We start from the raw sequence: 23,397 nt of genomic DNA on the forward strand, positions 1-23,397 counted from the left end.
ATCCAGCAATTGCACTATTTGGTATTTACGTACCCAAATGAATTGAAAACTTATGTTCATAGAAAAACTTGCACACAAATGTATATAAAGCAGCTTTATTCATAATTGCCAAAATTGGGAAGCAACTCACTTGTCAGTCAGTAGCTGAGTAGATAAAACTGGGCACATTTTGACAATGGGCTGTTGTTATTCAGCACTAAAAAGAAATAAGCTGTCAAACCATGCAAAGAAAGGGAGGAAACTAAATGCAAATTCCTATGTGAAAAAAGGCCAATCTGAAGAGTTTACATATTAAACGATCTAAATGTATAACACTCTGGAAAAGACAACTATGGAGACAATTAAAGGTCAGTGGTTCCCTGAGATTGGGAGTAGGGGAATGAACAAAACACTGAAGATTTTTCGGGCAATGAAACTATTTTGTATGATGAATATATGTCATTATTCATTTGTCAAAACTCATAGAATGTACAACACTGAATAAACTCTAACGTACATTATGGACTTTGAGTGATAATAATGTATCAATGTAGGTTCATTGAATGTAACAAATGTACCACCTGGTGGGGATGTTGATTGTAGGGGATGCTGTACAAGTTCAGGAGCAGAGACTATATAGAAATTATAATTTCCACTTAATTTTGCCATCAACTTAAAACTGCAATAAACAATATAGATGGAACATAAAATATATTGTTCGATAAGTCTAAATAAAGTCAATGAAGTTTTTAAAGAGATGAGACTGGTAAAATCCAAATAAGGCCTGCAGTTTATGGAATGGTATACCAAAGTCAATTTCTTAGTCTTGATACTAAGACTAATTTTACTATGGTTAAGTAAAATGTTATCATTGGGGGGAAATCAGTGATGGAACTCCAATACTTTCATAACATTTTGTGAATCAAAACTACTTTGAAATTTAAAAAGATTTTTCAGGAAAGATTTGTCAAATGTGGAAGGCTATTATTTATCAAGATTTGTAAATGCCTTAAGCAACTAATCTAGCTTTTTTGGGTGGTAATAAGATTTACATCTCTGTGTAAAAAACACTTTGATACTCCTTGTTCTAAAAAAATATGACAAACCTTATTTCTATAAGCTCAGTATACAGTTTTAGGCATAGACGATGAGAAATTCTGAATGAGGGAATAAGTTTTATACAATTTTCTTAGAAGAGTAAACTAAAAAGTAGTACATATACTCTGATGGAAGATGATCTGATATGGGAAAAACCAAGAGAATGCAGACCACTAAGCTCAATACTCTTGTGCCTATCCAATGGTACAGCTTTTGTCATGACAAATAAATTTAGCTTCTTTTCAATTCTACAGATTTAAAGTCATTAAACATTTTTAAAGGTTACTGAAAATCTCTGAACTCTTTGCTTAAAATAGAATCAATGTAATTTATATAAGCCATTATTACCTTTTTATAGTCATGTTTTTCTTCAAAGTAGAATAAATTTTATTTTTTTAATCTTTATAAAGTATTACATGTCCCCATTTTTCCACCACTGACCCCCTCCAGCCTGCCCCTGCACCCCCCGCCCCAGGCCTTCAGCACCCTATTGTCTGTGTCCATGGGTTATGCATATATGCATACAAGGTTTTTGGTTGATTACATCCCACCCATCCATCCTCCCCATCTTCCCCCTAGATTCTGCACTCTGTTCCATACTTCCATGTCTCTGGATCCACTCCATTCATTGGTTTATTTTGTTACTTGGATTCCAAATATGAGTGAGATCATGTGATACTTATCTTTCTCTGACCTATTTCACTAAGCATGATACTCTCCAGGTCTCTCCATGCTATCTCAAAGGGCAAGACATTCTTCTTTTTTTATTGCTACATAGTATTCCATGGCATAAATGTACCACAGCTTTTTTTATCCACTCATCTTCTGCTGTGCACTTGGGCTGTTTCTAGACCTTAGCTGTTGTAAATTGTACTGCTATGAACATTAGGGGTGTATACATTCTCTCTGATTGGTGTTTTTGGCTTTCTTAGGCTATATTCCCAAAGTAAAATAAACTTTAATTCAATGAGTGTAGCTCCATTACAGGTCATGAAATTCACACTTATTTATTAAGCAAATGTTTAATTTAGTAAACAAACATGTATATCAAATAAAAAAAGACACATACATCATGAAATAGTTTAAATACTCATGGTGATTATAGATTTTTTTAATGTTTGTTTTTTTAATTGATTTCAGAGAAGGGAGAGGAAGAGAGGGATAGAAACATCAATGAGAGAGAATCTTCTATCGGCTGCCTCCTGCACACCCGCTACTGGAGATCAATCTCACAACCTGGGGATGTGCCCTGACTGGGAATCAAACCGTGAATTCCTGATTCATAGGTCAATGCTCAACCACTGAGTCACACCGGCCAGGTGTGATTACAGATTTAAAATGCAGTTTCCCTTTCAAAGATCAGGACATCTAGAATGTTTAACCTACTAAATTATCTCAAAAAAACAAAACAAAAGAAGACATTTTAAAAAGGAAAATGATAATTTCAAAATAATAAGTGACTCTTCCCCTCACTTCAAAAACAAAATTTTTCTAAAATGTCAAGTAGAAAGGGTAAATACATAGAAAAAACGCCTCACATTTAACCAAACAAACTTGAAAAAATCTTTAATTATATACAGAATAAAAATAAATCCAAGCAGATTTTTTTAAATTACACTTATTTCATCCTTTTTCTTCTTTATTAATATATTTTCCAATATATATTCAAAAAATGATAATGCTTACAAGATATGTAACATATAAAGCAAAGCAAGATCATTTATTTTCAGTAATTTCCTTTAAAAAGGGAGAGGGGGGACAGAGAAGCAAAGCCAACCATGAAGTGAAGAATAATCATAATGTTCTCAAAGCAGAAAGTGTGTTTACAATAGCAGGCTGCCTACTTAATTCTGACAGGAGCAAAACCAGGATGAGGCAGGAAATAACAGGGGGGACTAAATAGATGACACTCCTAAGATTATCTACCTTGTCTTCAGTTTTTCTTTTGACTTTTTTTTTTTTAATATATTTTATTGATTTTTTTACAGAGAAGAAGGGAGAGGGATAGAGAGTTAGAAATATCGATGAGAGAGAAACATTGATCAGCTGCCTCCTGCACACCCTCTACTGGGGATGTGCCCGCAACCAAGGAACATGCCCTTGACTGGAATCGAACCCGGGACCCTTCAGTCCGCAGGCCAACGCTCTATCCACTGAGCCAAACTGGTCAGGGCTTTCTTTTGACTTCTTACAAACTATATAAAAGTAATAAAAGACTGCTCGTTCCCAGTGCAGTCAATAAAAAATAAAGTGGAAAAATGTATCTCTCACCATGTTCCACTAACGTTTTACTTATAAAATGAGAAGAGCTCTGGCTGGTGTGGCTCAGTTAGTTGAGCATCGTCCCATGTATGGAAAGGTCTCTAGTTCAATTCCTGGTCAGGGCACATGCCCAGGTTGCTAGCTTGATCCCCAGTAGGGGTCATGCAGGAGGCAGCGATTGATGTTTCTCTCTCACATATCCATGTTTCTCTCTCTCCTTCTCCCTTCCTCTCTCCCTAAAATCAATTAAAAAAATTTTTTTTGAAAAAAGAAGAAACGTAGAGAAATCTACACTCCCACCTCAAATTATTTAAAGATAATCATAGTTTAAACCAATCTTTTAACTATAATAGTAATATTCCATTGTAAAAGAATGGTCTGAAAATCATTTACTCATGTAATAACCTTCAGTAATTGTTTTTAATTTTTTTTTTTAAATCCTTACCCGAGGACATGCTTAGAGAGAGGAAAGGAGAGAAACATTAATTGGTTTCCCTCTGCACATGCCCCAACTGGGGACTGAACCCTCAAACCAGGCATGTGCCCTAACCAGGAATTGAACTGGCATAGGATATCATCCAATCAACTTAGCCACCTCACCAGGCCTTCACTTATAAGTTATTATTTTTAAAATATATTTTTATTGATTTCAGAGAGGGAGAGGGAGAGGGAGAGATTAAAACATCAATGATGAGAGAAAATCATTGATCGGCTGCCTCCTACATGCCCCCTATTTTGATCAAGCCTGTAACCTGGGCATGTGCCCTTGACCTGAATCGAACCTGGGATCCTTCAGTCTGCAGGCCGCTCTATCCACTGAGCCAAACCAGGTAGGGCGCTTATAAGTTATATTTTAAGAAACATTTCCTCTTTAATCATCCAAAACCCCATGCAAAAAGATGAAGTCTCACCCACAGTACAGATGTATGCCATTACAAACTGGGAACATAGTCTAACTTGCTCCTCTATGAAAATATTATAGACACACTAATAAATATCAATGGATTAAATATTACATCTGATCTTATCTTCCACATAAATTGAGATAGAAGGGAAGGCAATGGATCAAAGTACTTAAAATAAAACAATTCTTTTTCTAAAGATTCCTTAAATTCCACTTTTCAACTTTTTGTGCTAATTTACACCAGACACATTACCATTTTCTATGAAACAAAGTTTCCAGTTAAGAAATCCAGTTAAGAAACTAGTCAACAATGAGATGAGAAGCACCAGGAAAAAAACCAACCTGCTGAGGAGGATAACAGGGGAAAGAGAGAGGAGGGTGGGTCCTTTGTGATATAGGACCTTTAGCCACTATAGTGATTCTGGAACCATCTACCTCCAGACTTCTTGCCATGAGAGATAATTAAATGTCTGGTTTTTATACAAAGGAAGGAAGGGAGGGAGGGAGGGAAGAAGCTGGTCATAAACTTTCATATAGGACTCATAAAAAATCATTTTTTCTTGGAACAAAAATGGTTAAACACTTGGGTTTTCTAAAGAGACTTGTATAAATACAAAGCTACAAAGATACACAAAGCTGAAGTGTCTGGAATCATTTTTCTCCCTGAAGTCTTCAGCAAGATCACAAAGTGCTCAAAAATTCTTTGACCTGAGAGGAGGAAAAACATTAATATAATTATTTGACTAATTTGAGATAAATAATATTCATCTTCATTTAAAAGTATTTAACAATTGAGGACCCACCTGTATAAATAACTCTATCACAAAGCCGTAGCATTTACTTTAAAAGATCTATACATATAAAGAGGTAATATGCTAATTGTCCATTGCAGTGTCCCAGTAACAACCAATTTGCATATTGACAGACCAGCAGGAGGTTATGCTGCAGCGGGGGCAGGTGGCCGGAGCCAAGTTCCTAGGGTTCTGAGGAGAGTGCCTGACAGGAGCCCGGACTGCAAAGATGGAAGAGGAAGCGGCCATGGGGAGCTCTTCCAATCCCCCTGCACGGACACCCTACCCCAACCCCTGCGCCCCCGGGGGGAAGGACACTCTACCCCAGCCCCTGCGCCTCCGGGGGGAAGGACACTCTACCCCAGCCCCTGCACCCCCGGGGAGAAGGACACTCTACCCCAGCCCCTGCACCCCCGGGGGGAAGGACACCCTACCCCAGCCCCTGCACCCCCGGGGGGAAGGACACCCTACCCCAGCCCCTGCACCCCCGGGGGGAAGGACACCCTACCCCAGCCCCTGCACCCCCGGGGGGAAGGACACTCTACCCCAGCCCCTGCACCCCCGGGGGGAAGGACACTCTACCCCAGCCCCTGCGCCCCCGGAGAGAAGGACACTCTACCCCAGCCCCTGCACCCCCGGGGGGAAGGACACTCTACCCCAGCCCCTGCACCCCCGGGGGGAAGGACACCCTACCCCAGCCCCTGCACCCCCGGGGGGAAGGACACTCTACCCCAGCCCCTGCACCCCCGGGGGGAAGGACACTCTACCCCAGCCCCTGCACCCCCGGAGAGAAGGACACTCTACCCCAGCCCCTGCACCCCCGGGGAGAAGGACACTCTACCCCAGCCCCTGCACCTCCGGGGGGAAGGACACTCTACCCCAGCCCCTGCACCCCCGGGGAGAAGGACACCCTACCCCAGCCCCTGCACCCCCGGGGGGAAGGACACCCTACCCCAGCCCCTGCACCCCCGGAGGGAAGGACACTCTACCCCAGCCCCTGCACCCCCGGAGGGAAGGACACTCTACCCCAGCCCCTGCACTCCCGGAGGGAAGGACACTCTACCCCAGCCCCTGCACCCCCAGGGGGAAGGACACTCTACCCCAGCCCCTGCACCCCCAGGGTGATGGGGAAGCTGACCGGATAGAGAGAAGACCCAGCCTCGGGGGTAGCTGCAGCTCGCACCTCCAACTCCAGATCTCTTCCCCCGCCACCCCCGCCAGGGGCACTCACAATAGCACGCCGGTGACCACCTGTCAGTGCCCCCGAGGCACCCAGGGCCCACGGCCTGCCACTGCCAGGCCCCCTCCGCTGGGGCCCGGGCACGCCTCTTCTCCCTACAACTCCAGACCCGGGTGGAGGCAGGCCTGAGGGGCCCCCACAGGGTCAGACCCTTCCCGCCCTCCTGCACCCACAGCAGCAGCGCCATCTCCACAGCAGAAGCACGCTGAACCTCGCTGGGGGGCGGCTAAACCCGCCCTCCTAGCCCGCCTGGCTCTGCCCTGGCCTGGCTCCCAACCCGCTCCAGGAGACTGGAGCCCCGCCCTGAGCAGGTACAGCTGCAAAACAGCCACGTACAATTTAAAGAATGGCGTCAAGCGGGAAGGTTTGACAGCTACTCCCGCTTGGGCCTCACCACCCCCATAATGCCCCCCTAAAGCCCTGCCCCCCACCAGCGCCTCCAGGGACAACCACTGCTACAGGGCTGCTGGCCAAAGCCCACTCCTCCGAGACCTGCGGAACCCTCTGCAAAGCTTCCATAGCTACAGTCCCAGGAAACAATCATGCCCTCCTCCCCTAATCAGCACCTGCTACCTGCGAGGGTACCCGTGAGCTTAGAAATAACAATCCCTTCCCGTTTAGACATCACTTACTTGATGAAACATTTCTAGGTTTATTAGCTCAGAACCTCCTCATGACAACCCAGTGAGGTAGGCGGAGAAGAGATTACAATTCCCATGGTATATGCATATATATTCAGAAATGAAGCTCAGAGAGGAAAAGTGTCAAGCCCTGTGGTTCCCAAGATGCAGCATGTGCCCCACAGGGTGGGCAATTTGATTTTAAGTGGGAGCAATTCGAGAATGAATTAACAGTGAATTTTTTGCATTTCTTATGGTTCTAGGAGGCCTCGTCTACTATCCTACATAATAAAAGACTAATATGCAAATGACCGAATGGTGGAATGACTGATCACTATGATGCGCGCTGACCACCAGGGGGCAGACACTCAACGCAGAAGCTTCCCCACAGTGGTCAGTGTGCTCCCACAGGGGGAGCGCCGCTCAGCCAGAAGCCGGGCTCACGGCTGGCGAGCACAGCGGCAGTGGTGGGAGCCTCTCCCACCTCCGTGGCAATGCTAAGGATATCCGACTGACGGCTTAGGTCCACTAAGCCGTCAGTTGGACATCCCCCCAGGGCTCCCGAACTGCGAGAGGGCACAGGCCAGGCTGAGGGACCACCCCCCAAGTGCACAAATTTTGTGCAGCGAGCCTCTAGTGCAGTGATGGCAAACGTTTTGAGCTCGGCGTGTCAGCATTTTGAAAAACCCTAACTTAACTCTGGTGCCGTGTCACATAAAGAAATTTTTTGATATTTGCAACCATAGTAAAACACTTATGTTTTTGATATTTATTTTATATATTTAAATGCCATTTAACAAAGAAAAATCAACCAAAAAAATGAGTTCACGTGTCACCTCTGACACGCATGTCATAGGTTCACCATCACTGCTCTAGTGTATTAATAAATACGTTAGTAGTAAAAGCTGAATGACATAAAATGTAATTAAAGGAGTTATTCAATTTAGCCTAAGATTGATATAGTTCTATAACAGCCATAATCTCTAGTTTTATAATCTTTAATTTTATCTCTTTATAATACCCCAGACCACTGACATGTGCAGCTTTAGTATTGATAACATTAATAACTGCAATGGTTTAAACAATTCTGAAGGTTCAGACATGTAACATATCTGTAATTTTTCTTTTCTTGCAATATTTCCCCCTCCCCCAGTTAATTTTCTATAATTTCTCTGAAGCACAAATTTGAATCTTGTATATACTCTAATGTTAAAGTATGAGGAAAGGTAATATAAGCAGTGACTGAATCTAGCCAACTAACCAACAGCACAGTAACAAGATTCTATTCTCTTCACTTTCGAGACTACACAGTAATTCTCCTGAACAGACAACAATTATTGCCATGTAAAAATATTTCAAAAAGAAAACCAACTGCTAACATTATTAATGGAGACAAAAAATAAATAATACAGAATGATTTCTAGTCAATCTTCACAGAAATGTTACAATAAAATTTTTAAAAATGGTTTTACAGATTCATTTCCGTTTTAATGATGGTTGGCTGTTAGTGCTTCAATGGCTGACTTAATTTATTTTAATAGTTATCATTTAAGTGAATTTCACCCTATATTTTTAAATATCATTTATAATAAGAAAGAAGTCACTTGAATTTTCCTGATATGCTTTAATTTATATGATGGAAAAACAAGTATCTGCGATAGTAGTTATCTAATATGTTGAGATTTTAAAAATTCTTGAGATATATCCCTTAATGAATGTCAAGTACCTATTAGGAAATAGCAAACATTTTGTGACAGGAGAAAAGAAATGTCAAATTTATCTCAAAACTAAACGAACACAAAAGTGTGGTTTCTTTAGACCTTAGATCACTAATTTAATTAACACAAATACATAAAGATTTGTTATATAATTCTCATGACTATTCTCTCTCAAGCATTCATTAATAAGTTCTCTCCCAATATCTTTATCAATAAAGGCACCACTCACTTAAACAGAATATACCAAACATCTGGGGCATAGATTAACTCTGATTAAGACAATGACTCAATGATTAGACAATGACAATTCATCATTGACAAGATCCCAAATAGCCTGGCCAGCATGGCTCAGTGGTTGAGCAGCGACCTATGAACCAGGAGAAGTCACGGTTCAATTCTAGGTCAGGGCCCATGCCAGGGTTGTGGGCTCGATCCCCAGTCCAAATAAATTTCAAAACTAAAACTCCTTTCATCTCAAGACTTCAGCTAACATAAAAATGGATAAGATCTGTATCTTAAAATTTCAAGTATTCTTCATATTGAATTTAGTTGAAAAAATAAACAAATAGTTTATTATTAAAATGGCTAAAGATTGGTGGTATAGGGAAAGAGGAAAAAGCAGAGAAGCAAACAAGAACTTTTGTGAATATTCCTGTATCTCAGATAAAGGAACTAAAGGATTAAAAAGCTCCTTATTTTAGGTAAGGCCACAAAGCTAGAATTACAAGTTAGGATTACAATCTAAATAGTCTAAATCCCTCTAAAGCTTTTAATTGCCCCTTAATGTAACTTTATGTAGTCATTTCTGTTAGAAAATTGTTTTCTCACAAATTAGAATACCTTTTTAGACAAGACCAAGCAAATACTAGTTTATAGTCTTTGTATAAATCTACCTTTTCAACCAGACTGTCGTGTTTGTCTTTAAAGTCTTCATTAACATCCAATATTAAGATAGGCACTTCTTGTAGATAATCAAAGTTGGTTCTATTTAAAGAGTGATGAACAAAACAGTTAGAAAAAGCAATAAATAAGAGAAAAACGAAAAACTCATTATTATAACACAGAAAAATCAAAATGTCAGTCATTTTTCTATTAAAGTTATTCTGTAAGTACTTCATCGGACAGCCCCTTCTTTCTCACCTAGATTTACGTACACATATCTAAAAATCTCCGGTATAATATATAAAGCTAGGTATTGTGATATGTAACAGTCCTCAAAAACCAAAAACATACTGGATAGTAGGAGGAATGTCTGCATTTTAAAGATAAAACTAAAACTCAAGGAGACCACTCTGAAACTCAGAGATTGTCCAAGGTACATACTCTTAAAAATTATGCTATACTACCTCCCAAGTCTTCATCTAAGAAACAAATGTGAAATATTTTATTTTAAAATAGTCTCTGAAAGAGAGTACCTAAATAATATACACAGATATATTTCCTACTTTATCACTTAATGTGAAATTCCTTGTATTATGCTGTCAATACCACTGGGGGAAATTCGCTATAAAAACTTTAAGGAAATGGATCTCATTGAAATAAAAAGAATCAAAATCCACACCTAATTTGAAAATAAAAAATTGGACATATTGTACATTTTTAATTAAAATTTGACAGAAGTATTAAAAATGAGTAGTAAATAAGAATAAGGAAGTCTTACTTCAGTGTTCTGTGTAGGAGCCAGCTTTCATGCTTGTAGTGAAGCTTCTCTAAATATTCAAGAGGAATGCCTTGTTCTTCATTTCTTCCCCGTAAATATATTCTACTCAAGCATTTCTAAAAGCAAGCAATAAGAAGAAAGGGTAACCCTGGCTGGTTTGGCTCAGTGGATAGAGCATTGGCCTGGGGACTGACGGGTCCCGAGTTCGATTCCGGTCAAGGGCACATGCCTGGGTTGCAGGCTCGATCCCCAGTAAGGGGTAGGGGGCATGCAGGAGGCAGCTGATCAATGATTCTTATCATTGATGTTTCAATCTCTCTCTCCCTCTCTCTTCTTCTCTGAAATCAACAAAAATATATTAAAAAATAAAAAAGAAGAGAGGGTGGGGGGGACAATTATTCTTGTCTGATGCCATTAAATTTTTCTTCTTTAGTGTCTTTTTAGTCATGCTAACGAAAATCTCTATTCCTTCCAAGAACAAACAATAGTTCCTTTTTCCCTCCCTATACTTTTCAATGATTTGGTGGTTCTAAACCAAATAGCACTTTCAAAAATAAGTCTATAAACCTTTGGCACCCACATTTGAAATGTATTGTCTAAAATAAGTTTGATGAAAAGAAAAAAGTTCAGAATAAAATTGTGCTAATTCTATTATAAATTCTCTTTTCAAATAATTAAATGATCCTCTAATCAAAGGATATCATAAATAATATTAATGAAATAATAGATTTATATTAGACTTTAAGATATTATCTGTTTCTAACAATGAAATTATCATTATTCTTTCTTCTATATTTGCATTTATTTTCATAATTAAAAAATTATTTTCAGAAATAAAAGTAAATTTCAAAATTATTATTAAATTCTGGTTTACTTGATATTAGAAGAACAAAATCATCACTTAGAATCAAAAACATTGTTCCTTTGAAAATGAGCTTCAATATAATACAGTATTCTTTCAGGCTAGGAGTTGTAACATTTACATTCATCAGAACCTATTTTGTGACTCAAGGAATAAGTAGAAATAAAAATCTAAGAAAAATGGGAATGCAAGCACCAAAACCAGAAATTTAATAAATGTAAGCTCTCATTTAGGTTAGTTTTATGAAAGGCATCCCACTTGGTCTTCCTGCATTCATTACATAATTTCATGTGTAAACAATAGCTATGTTACAAACTATGATGAAAGGCACAATTTCAAGTAAACTCCCTTAACTAAAAATGGCAAGGGTCCACTAAGTCTCTTCTCAACTATAGCTGCTACTACCCACCCATTCCAAACCAAAACCACAAAAGATTTCCTCTTATCAATTTTGCCATTCATTCAGCAAATATTTACTGTGTATCCAAGGCTTATTCTAGACAGTGAAAATTCAACAGTAATTAAAATATCCAAAGTCTCACCTCATGAAGCCCATATTCTAGAAGTTGCTTAAGCAAGTTTCTTAATCTAGTTGTGATAAGATACTCTGCAAAAGTTAAGAAATAATGAAGAATAGAACTGAGGTAGAACAAACAAGAACCTAAAAGAGCAACCTGCCAAATCTGGGTTTCTAGTTTGCTGAGAAAATAGAATGCTTCTATCTACACAGTTCTCAGTTTTTAATTTGGAGGTAGGAATCTAGAGGGTTGAGAGTGAAGTTTATTATTCTGCCTTCACTGCATAACACTGAAAATTTTCTAAATATTACTTTAAATTTTCAAAGGAACTAGCAAATGTTTATTAAGTCTCACCTCTGGACTAGCTCGAAGATAAATGATTCCATCCAGTTCAAGGCTTTGGCCAAATTGGTTATTCATCCAGTCATGCCAGTCCTGATAAATTGTCCACTCTGTTTCATTCATACATTCAGATTCATACAAATTAGATGCAAAAATATACCTGAAAGAGAGTTTACATAAATCCTTTCCAAAAAATACAGAGAAATAGAAAAGAGAAGATGGATCTACCAAATGGACATGGAAACTTCTCCTAAAATCTGTGGCAGATAATGCCTTTGATAACAGAAAATAAAAAAACCAATAGAGTATCTCCAAATACAGAAAATTATGTATTGCCCAGTGGTTCTCAAAAATGTGGTGTGAGGACCCCTGGTACACCCCAAGACCTTTCCAGGGGTTTTCTGTGAGAGGCCAGATAACTTTATACTTCAACCAAAAAAATATATTCAACAGAGTAAATACAGAACCATAAATGAGAACCGTGCTGTCCTCCATTAAATCAGGCATTAAAGAGATTCACAGAAATGTAAAATGCTCTTCTCACTATTTCTTTTTGCTTTGAAAAATGTAATTTTCACTAGTATGTTATTTATGTTTATATGAGTTTTTATAACTAACTTTAAATAAATTTTTCCATTTCTCAATCTTAATTTCTAATAACAGAAATATGAATAAGACACAAAGATCTTTGAACTTCTCGATAATTATTAAGAATGGAAAGGGGTCCTGAGAACAAAAGTTTGAGAACCCCTGTTCTGAGCCAACTCTAGAGATTAAAAGAATCCTTGCATACCCAGGGTAATTCCAAGGCCCCCTTAAAGATTTTTTACCTTCTTGCTCCAGGTGAGTCTAGAATATAGTTCAGATTTAACCAGAGCAGATGAGAATTTTAAGAGGGTTGGAGGAAAAAAATTTCTCTACAAATTTGAACGAGATGGCCACATATTCTCTATAGTTTCCATGGAATCTAGAAATTATCTATAATAATAAGTATAATATGCTAATTAGACTGGATGTCCTTCCAGACGACCTTCCGGATGAAGCCAGGGCTGTGAGGGAAGCCCAGGTCCTGGGTACCGAAGGGAAGCTGGTGCTGGCAGCCAGGGGCAGGAAGGCCTACTCTTGCACTAATTTTGTGCATCAGGCCTCTAGCAAATACTATAACTTCCCTAATGCCATTAGTTTGAAACTGCTAAAAGTATTAAATGTCATTCTCCATCTCAAATCCCCAACTCAACCTCTCTTATTACTTTGAATCCAAAGAAACAGAAAGAAAAAAAAAAAATTCCAGTTTAAGCCAAGGATCCAACCTAGTAAGTACAAGTAATTTATATATACCTGTCACTATACACAGATCGTTCAAAAAATAATACAGGTTTCTCCGCATCTTTGATCTTGCCATTGAGAGAGGCAAGCTGAGCTCGTATGCGACTGAGGCAGGCATATGCCTGGAAGGTAAAAGACCATCGCTCAGGTTTCTCATACATCATCTGAAGAACATTCCCACCACTTTTCTGAGATGTGGTCAGTTCCTGTTTCAAATTTGAAAAAAAGAAACAAAAAGCAAAGTTAGACGGACCAAGATGGCGGCGTAGGTAAACACCGGAGACCGCTGCCGCAAACAACCATTTCAAAAATACAACTAAAAGACTGAACGGACATCACCCAGAACCACAGGAAGGCTGGCTGAAGAGAGACTCTACAACTAGAAGGAAAGAGAACAGCAAATCGAGGCTCAGAGGCGGCGCAGTGTGGAAAATACAAAGGTACCGAGGTGCGCGCGAAAGCGGGCTGGTGGCTGAGGGCGCGGTTGTCGTTTTCTGTCGGGAGTGAGTCTCAGACTCTGGGCTCCGGATCCGGGCGAGTCTCTAGGGACCCAGACTCAAACGGGAGAAGCGGGATTATCCGGCATCAGTTGGGACCTGAGGGCAGCTTTCTCTCCGAGGTTTGCAGCGGCTGCCGGGGTTCTGAGAAGCAGAGCCTCTGGGAACGGGACTGAGCGTGGCCATAACTGCTCCCTCCGCCCGCCCTGCTGATCCCGCCCCGCCCAAAACCAGCGCACAGCCATTTGCCGATCGCCTCAGGCAAAGGCTGGATTAGCGCCTCCCCAGAAGGCAGACGTTTTCCACACAGCTGATTTCCACAGCCAGCCGGCCTGGTGGTCAAACCCCTCTAGTGTTAACTACAACAATTAAGGCTTGGCTAGAACAAGACTGCGCACAGAGACCACAAGGGGGTGCACCAAGAAAGCATAAATGATGCGGAGACAAAAAAACATGACAGAAATGGAGGATATGGAGCTAAGAATCGCAATTTTGAGGGCTTGCCATAAATTTGTGCAGAGCCTCACGAAAACTAATGAGACCCTCGATGCTACGATAAAGAAATTAGAAAGTAAGCATACACGGACTGAAATAAAGAATATTATACCCAATAGCAGACCAGAGGAGTACAATAATCAAACCAAAGATTCGACAAAAAACACCCAATTGGAAAAGCAAAATGAAAAAAGAATCCGAAAGTGTGAAGATAGTGTAAGAAGCCTCTGGGACAGCTTTAAGCGGTCTAATATCAGAGTCATTGGAGTGCCAGAAGATGAGAGACAGCAAGATATTGAAAACCTATTTCAAGAAATAATGGCAGAAAACTTCCCCCACCTGGTGAAAGAAATGGACTTACAGGTCCAAGAAGCGCAGAGAACCCCAAACAAAAGGAATCCAAAGAGGACCACACCAAGACACATCATCATTAAAATGCCAAGAGCAAAAGACAAAGAGAAAATCTTAAAAGCAGCAAGAGAAAGAGGCTCAATTACCTACAAGGGAATACCCATACGACTGTCAGCTGATTTCTCAACAGAAACTTTGCAGGCCAGAAGGGACTGGCAAGAAATATTCAAAGTGCTGAATACCAAGAACCTACAACCAAGATTACTTTATCCAGCAAAGCTATCATTCAGAATTGAAGGTCAGATAAAGAGCTTCACAGATAAGGAAAAGCTAAAGGAGTTCATCACCGCCAAACCAGTATTATATGAAATGCTGAAAGGTATCCTTTAAGAAGAGGAAGAAGAAAAAGGTAAAGATACAAATTATGAACAACAAACATGCATCTATCAACAAATGAATCTAAGAATCAAGTGAATAAATAACCTGATGTACAGAATGAACTGGTGATTATAATAGAATCAGGGACATAGAAAGGGAATAGACTGACTATTCTTGGGGGAAAAAGGGGTGTGGGAGATGCGGGAAGTGACTGGACAAAAATCATGCACCTATGGATGAACACAGTGGGTGGGGAGTGAGGGTGGAGGGTAGGGTGGGAGCTGGAAGGAGGGGAGTTATGGGGGGAAAAAAGAGGAACAAATGTAATAATCTGAACAATAAAGATTTAATTAAAAAAAAAAAAAAAAAAAAAAAAAAAAAAAAAAAAAGCAAAGTTAATGATCAATAGGCCTATTTTAATTTTTTTAAAAAGCTCATAAAGAGAAGTTGGATAAATAAATGCATCATGATTAGCAAAACCAAAATGAGTAAGTCCTCTTCTTTCTTCTCTTTCCCACTGTATTTTTAGCTTACCTGAAGCCTGGAAGAATTTGAAAAGCTAGCTTAACCACCAATTCCTTAGATCTTTTTCACAAGAGGTCACAAACAGCCTATGTCAGAAATTATTTGTTTGGCCCAAATGGAACTCTTAAGACATTTAAATTAGTTGTCAATATCTAAAAGCTAAATAATTTCATATAATATAGCTGGATGTTTATCTTCTTTTTAAAAATAGGAAAACAAAGTAATACTGTGCCTGTATTTCCTCTTGGTAAAAATCAGTTAGAGCAAAGTCACATGTGCTTCACTAGGTAGGACACATGCTCTCTAGTTTATAAGCCCCACCATTCCCTGTTGAGACTCACAACTTTATGAATACTGACTGCTGGATACACAAGAGAAGTTAGCAATCAAGCACAAGCTTCCATTCTACACATAAAAATATCAGGCATACATTTTTCAAGTTGTTATTTCATCTTATAAGAGTAGTAAATGAGTCAAAATTGGTATTCCTTTTTAGTTCCTGTCTGTTTTCAGTTTTTCTATTTTCTCCTTGGATGTCAGGTGGTCAACACGGTTACCTCTTTAAAGTCCCTTCCTTGACAGCCCCTTCCAATCAGAAAATAAGTTTATTAGATTGTGTCAAAAGTATAAGTAAATACCCTAAGAACCTTAATGCATAATTTTTGTGACCTCCATTTTGGCCGCAAAAGTAATGTGCTTCCTTCCTTTTCTCAGCGATTACTAATGACAACTAATTTGCATGTCCCTTATCCTGTACTTTTAACTATTGCAAGCATTCCCCTTCAAAAGAAAAGGTAGTTAAATTTGTGTTTTCAAAGAATATTTTCATCATGTACTGTTACTTAGTAAAGTTTGGCAGGTCTAAAATAATTTCATAAACTTTTAAGTAATTAACATGCATTTTTTCTTAACAAAACTTCCTTCACCTTTCCTGGATGTCAGCTACTCCTTCAAAGAAGGTCTATGAGTAGATCAAAAAACATTTGCATTTACTTGCAGTGAAAAAGAATCCAATGAAACAGAAAAACCAGGTCATGTTAAATTTATTTCAATACTGACACCAGATTTTATAAGACACATTTCCTCATTTCTTCAAAAGGAGATGGAGCATATTTTTTAAATATTATTTTATTGATTTTTACAGAGAGGAAGGGAGAAGGATAGAGTTAGAAACATCAATGAGAGAGAAACATCGATCAGCTGCCTCCTGCACAACCCCTACTGAGGATAGAGCCCACAACCAAGATACATGCCCTTGACTGGAATCAAACCCAGGAGCATTCAGTCCACGGGCCGATGCTTTATCTACTTAGCCAAACCGATCAGGGCATTGATGGCATATTTTAAAGATAATTTTAACATGGGAAGAGAAGGTAAGGGAGATACATCTTATATGGCACTTAGTCTCATTATTTTGCTAATATCTGTGGCAGCTTGTCAATACATAGCAACATTACAGCCACTAGGTGGCAGGTTAAAAAAAAAGAAAAACCCAAGCTAAGCTAACAGGTGAAAATTTAGGTTCTGACTAGAATAGATCAAGAGTATCAACAGCCCAATTCTTCCAGCTCTACAGCAACTGCCCAGAGTGTGATTAAATGGAGAACATCCAAATCAGGACTGGCCTTGAAAGGGTTGAAACTGAAGACAGTCTACTTTTCACTACTGATGATATTCTAAGAAAACTGAGATTTGGACAATGGGTATAAAAAAAAAGGTATTCAGTATGAAAAAAGGAAAGGAAATCCCCTTTCTTGAGTTTAGTGGAGGTCCAGAAAAAATAAAGTATCCTGCCCAGCTGGGTGGCTCAGTTGGTTGAGCACTGTCCAGTACACCAAAAAGGTTGTGGGTTCGATTCTCAGTCAGGGCACATACCTAGGTTGCCGTTTCATCCCCAGTCAGGGCATATACAGGAAGCAACTGATCAATGTTTCTCTCTCACATTGATATTTCTCTCTCTCCCCCTCCTCTTTTTAAAATCAGTGAAAAATATCCATGGGTGAGGATTTTTTTTAAAGTGTACAGATACAGGGAATACACTCGTCCACCACCCTCACACTCTACAATCTTGTACCCCAAAATACTATCCACATGAGGCAGGAAAGTTAGAATAGGGAACAAAGGCCACAAGCTCTAACCCTCCTTCAACTTGGCTGGAACATCACACACACAACCTTCACTGACCACCTGTTCCCTGAGAAGAGACAAGGATGAATGGCAACAGCAGTCACCCACCAGCGTCACAAGCAGAGGACCACCCTATTCCACACCCCCCTTGCCCATGTTTAATAAAAACCTTCCACCCAGACCCCACTGAGGTATTCAGTATGAGGTCACCTGCTCTCACTTCTCTAGTTCAGACTATCACTTTAATAAATTTATTGTGCTTTAACTCCTGTCACACTCTTGACTCCTTTCTTAATCCCTAACAAAAACCTGGATCAAGTTGAGGTATCCCTTAACATCCCACACACTGTCTGAAACTCCACCTAGAAGTACAAAGGACTAACAACATAGTAGCTCTCAATACACACCCAAAGAAAACTATCCTCAGAGAATGAGCACCAAAATCCAATGGAGGTAATCAAATTGTAACATATGACTGGATTGCAGTAGTCTGATAAAAGTATATGTTAATAATAATGATAATAATAATAATAGCAGCATCTCCACAGTAGTTTTAAAGAAAGGTCAGTTTGGAAATTTGACTCTAGTACATGTGAAGAAATACCCCAGTCCATAAACACAAGTATCAGGTCCATGAAGCCAAAAGATTTTCAAAATGATGACAGATGCATCAACGTGTCACAGTATGATAACATCAGTCATTAAGATAATATAACTAATTCCCTGACTCTGATTCTAAACAGACAACCTTCCTAGTATAAACTGTCTTCTCATGCATATGAATGCAATGTTTGCAACATTTCCTCTCCAATATCAACCAGAGTTCAATACACTCCCAACACTAACAGTGATTCACTAGGGCAGTCATTTTTTATTATTGGTGTGTTTGTTTGTTTGTTTGTTTGTTTGAGAACGAGAGAGACACTTATGTGAGAAACATTGATCAGTTGCCTCCCATACGCACCCTGACTGGGGACTGAACCAGCAACCTAGGTATGTGCCCTAACCAGAAATCGAACCCACAACCAACCTGAGCCACCCAGCCAGGGCAGGGCAGTCATTTTTAACCAGGAGGCATCCATAAGGAACTGCTTTTTTTTTTTAAATATATTTTATTGATTTTTTACAGAGAGGAAGGGAGAGAGATAGAGAGTTAGAAACATCGATGAGAGAGAAATATCGATCAGCTGCCTCCTGCACACTCCCTACTGGGGATGTGCCCGCAACCAACGTACATGCCCCTGACCGGAATCGAACCTGGGACCTTTCAGTCCGCAGGCCAATGCTCTATCCACTGAGCCAAACCGGCTTCGGCAGGAACTGCTTATTTTTAAAAGCACCCCAAATCATTGAGATTTTTAAGAGTTCCTTCTAATAGTTGAGAATTATGGGCCTACTTTGAGACTGGATTGACCTAATTCAATGAATTTGGTAATTACATTTCTCTCTGCAAATTAAAATTTTGGCATTTTGGCCCTAGCTAGTTTGGCTCAGTGAATATAGCGACTAAAGGGTCCCGGGTTTGATTCCAGTCAAAGGCACATGTCCCTGTTGCAGGCTCGATCAATCCCCAGTAGATCAGGCAGGCAGTCAATCAATGGCAGGCAATTCTTTCTCATCATTGATGTTTCTCTCTCTTCCTTTCTCTCTCTCTCTCTCTCTGTCTCTCTCTCTCTCTCTCTCTCTCTCTCTCCCTTACTCTCAGAAATAAAAATATTTTTTTAAAAAAAGCCTTTAACAGCCTGTATTTTTCACTTGATAATAAATGTCTATTTTTTAAAAAATAAATAAATAAAAATTAAAAAGCCTTTAAAATTTTGGCATATTGGTTTTTACATATCAGTTTCTGTTATGCAGAAACTGATTAATGTGAGGTATACTGAGAGGCAGAGACATTTAATGTGTCAACAAAACAGTCATATATATTTCATGAGTTAGAAGCTTATGACATTAAAACTAAAATGGACCTTAACTGAGGTCACCTAATCCAATCTAGTCTAACACTGCCCCAATGAAAGAATCCCGTCTCTATTTTTGACATTGTTTTAATTTGGCTTTCTACCTAACACCTGATTATAACTGCACTGACAGTTGATCCCAGAAATGGGAGTAAAGAGGCATTTTTAGAACACAAGTCTCATTTCTAAAGGTAAGCAAACTTGAGTGGGGCACTTTAGTGAAAGAGGCCCTGAGACATACTTTAGGAAGAAAGACGCAGGGTGGAAGAAGATAGAAGATTTAAAAAGAAAATGAGCAAAAGGATCTGAACAGGGACTTCACAAAAGAAATCCAAAAAAACAAAATGACAAATTAATTAATTAAATAAAGGAGCACAATCTCATTAGTAATCAGGAAAATACAAATTAAAAACAAAATACATTAAACATTTAGCAGAATGCCAAAAATTAGGAAGCTGAACAATACTAAATACTGGCAAAGATATGGAGTAGTAATAGCTTGAGTACACTGTGGGAACTGTAAATTAATAAAAACACTTTGGAAAACAAGCATCTTACGTACACCCCACTGACCAATAATTTTATTTTATTCCTAGAGAAAATCTTGCATTTGTGCCCCAGGATTCATGTTCACAGCAGAGCTGTTTTTACAGCAACTAAGCTAGAAACCACTCAAAATTTGATCGCAGGTGTAGAATGGACAAATAGTGACATATGAATACAATTTAATACTATATGGCAATGAAAATGAACAAGCTATAGCTGCATGCAACAATATGGACAATTTTCACCAACTTACCAAGCAAAAGATACAAGAGGAAGAAGAATGTAAACGGTTGATTTTGTTTATAATATTCAAAAATAGACAAAATTAAGTTGTATTTCTTAGAAACATGTTCATTTATGGTCAAATTATTTTTAGAAATCAGGAAAATTATTACCACAAAAATTATTTTATGAGTAATTATCCCAGTGGAGTTGTTCATCTAGAGAATGAACTATTGTAACTTGAGAAGAACTTCTATAATGATAGTAATGTTCTCTTTCTTGACCTGGATGATGGTTACAAAGATAGCAGCCTTAAAATTGTTCTTCAAACTGTACATAGGCTTTATATACTTTTCTTTAGTTATATCATATGTTAATAAAAAAATGTTGAACGAAAGAAGTGTACAAATTTACCCATTTTAAAATTCTGCTAAAGGCTAACCATGATTTTCCCCAGCAGAAAAGAAAATTGATCCATATAGAAATGAAGTCCCTTCAAGCCTTAGTCCTGAGTATTCTAAGGATTTGGGTGTACTGAATGGGTTCTAGACCTAAAGTTAACTACACCTGGCAAATAGGTGTGTGAGAAAATACCTTTAGTTATTCAAAATTAAACACCCTCAAAGTTTACAGATTATTTTTAGATAGGTAGATAGATAGATAGATAGATAGATAGATTGATTGATTGATTTCAGAGAGGAAGGGCGAGGAAGGTAGAAACATCAATGATGAGAGAGAATCATTGATTGGCTGTCTCCTGCATACCCCTACTGGGGATCTAGCCCAAAACCCAGGCATGTGCCCTGACTAGGAATTGAACAGTGACCTCCTGGTTCACAGGTAGATGCTCAACCACTGAGCCATGCCTGGTCAGGCAACAGATTATTTTAATAATAATTTCTCCTTGTACCCTAACTGGTTTGGCTCAGTGGATAGAGCGTCGGCCTGTGGACTGAAGGGTCCCAGTTATTTCCAGATTCCTTATACCAACAGCTAAACTCTAAAACATAGACTTTTTTTCAATCTTCTGTCCACCTCAGCTCTAACAAAGCTTTAAGCACACATTCCCATTGTGAAGGTTTCTGCTACACAGCTATGCAGCTTTCAGTTTTAATCCTCATTTCTCCAGAAATAAAAGTATTAGCAATTAGATATCTCTCCTTCATACACATACAATAAAAAATTGTGCTATAAAAAAATGAGATTTGCCCAGCCATCATGGCTCAGTGGTTGAGCATCATCCCAGGGGTCAATTCCTGGTCAGGGCACATGCCCGGGTTGTGGGCTCAATCCCAGTGGGGGGCGTTCAGGAGGCAGCCATTAATGATTCTCTCTCCCTCTCCCTTTCTCTCTGAAATCAATAAAAATAAATGTATTTTTTTAAGTAAATATAACTGTTATTCCCTTTTTCTCATTCACAACATAGAATGAATAATGCTGAGAAATTGAAACTTGTGTCCAGGATGAAAGTCTGGCAAAAATGACAGTACACAGAAATGGGAGCCTAAACAGTTCATTCTAAGACAAAAGGCTTAAAAAATAAACTAATAAAATTCAGTTACTGAGTAGTTTTGTTTTTGTTGTTTGCTTATGTTTTTGTAAACAAAAAGTAAAAAGCAACTCAAGGAATTTATTAGATTTTTAAAAACATTTAAATTAATTTTTGAAAACTTTAAAAATGTTACTTAGATATAATCAAGTACATAAATCTTAGATGCATATTGTCCAATGTTTACATAGATAAACATCCTTGTACTACTACCCAAACGAACATAAAGACTTAAAGCTAGATTTCAAAGTTTTATTGGAAAAAGGAAAAACAAGCAAACACCCAAGAGATTAAATACTATTGCTTCTCTAAGCCAAACGGTTTTTATTTTAGTTAAATTTTATTTTCATACCTGAAATTCATCTTGAGTACTTTGAACATTGCACCATCTGGCAATAGGTTCAGGAACCACTTCACAATCCTGGCAGACTTGTTTAAGGATATTCACAAATGTTGACTTCCCTGCAGCTATTGTGAAGAGGAAAAGTAAAACAGAGGAAAATAACTTATCAGGGGAAAAAAAGCCAAAATAGTCTTCAGCTTTTCAAAAGGTATAATCATGCACAGCATAACAACATTTCACTCAATGTTGAACTACATGTATTTTGGTGGTTCCCTCAAGACTATAATGACGCTGAAAAATTCCTATCACCTAGAGACACATAGATGTCTAACGTTTTAGGACAAGGCATTATTCACATACTAATGGCCCAGTGCACGAATTTGTGCACAGTGAAAGGAAATAAATTAGAATATTTTAATATTGCCATTCACCCTTTCTCTATAATAGAAATGTCAACCAAATTCACGATTCACAATGATAGATTGAAACACATGCCTGGGATTGGCACCAGCAAGAGCTTTATATGTATCGCACATGCGCAAGTCAACTTAGCCTTTTATATGTATGGAATAAACTTGCTTAATTAGACCTGCTTTCTGATGTAGCCCAGTGAAGCACCCCAACTTCTCTTTCAGGTAATTACCAGCAACACAGCAGTAAATATCAACACAAAGCAGATTATTATTGTAGATCATGCAGGGAGAACAAACGGTAAAATATTTAACTGCAGCAGCGTTTGACTATATTCTGCGCAGTGAGAAAACCTGAAGTCATTTTCAAGGTTCACCATTTCTTACTTCTTTTCAGGCAGGTCAAGTTTCTAAGCTTTCGAAATCTCTGTTTTCCGGCTAAAGAAAAGAAAATAGGATTTCATTGAGTCCCCCATTTACCTGCTCCAGGACTTCTGTGAGGATCAAATGAGATGGGGCACGGGAAAACCCTTCAGACATTTGGTTACAGTGTAAAATGTCTGCATCTGGCTTTGAAGCAAGTCATGTTCCTGGGCTGAAGAAACTCCAAGGAGGCTAGTTGCTAGGAAGAGGAAGATGGGCATTGCTACATTACGTCATTACACAGACGGACACT

The 23,397-nt window shown here is 38.9% G+C and overlaps 1 protein-coding gene across 1 annotated transcript in view; it reads right to left on the bottom strand.

Annotated features, from left to right (window-relative positions):
* Positions 1-2,087: 2,087 nt before the first annotated feature.
* DCK (deoxycytidine kinase) overlaps positions 2,088-23,397 on the bottom strand; it is a 28,934-nt gene continuing 7,624 nt past the window's right edge. The window contains exons 2-7 of the mRNA XM_070395311.1: positions 22,321-22,436; positions 13,333-13,526; positions 12,007-12,154; positions 10,273-10,388; positions 9,506-9,596; positions 2,088-4,951 (exon numbers count right to left, since the gene is read on the bottom strand). Of these exons, the coding sequence (XP_070251412.1) occupies positions 4,925-4,951; positions 9,506-9,596; positions 10,273-10,388; positions 12,007-12,154; positions 13,333-13,526; positions 22,321-22,436 (692 nt within the window). The 3' untranslated portion in view covers positions 2,088-4,924. The remainder of the gene's footprint in view (positions 4,952-9,505; positions 9,597-10,272; positions 10,389-12,006; positions 12,155-13,332; positions 13,527-22,320; positions 22,437-23,397) is intronic.

Source organism: Myotis yumanensis, unplaced genomic scaffold, assembly GCF_028538775.1.
Source record: "Myotis yumanensis isolate MYYU_CA2020_CCGP unplaced genomic scaffold, mMyoYum1.0.hap1 SCAF_1, whole genome shotgun sequence".
NCBI lineage: Eukaryota > Metazoa > Chordata > Mammalia > Chiroptera > Vespertilionidae > Myotis > Myotis yumanensis.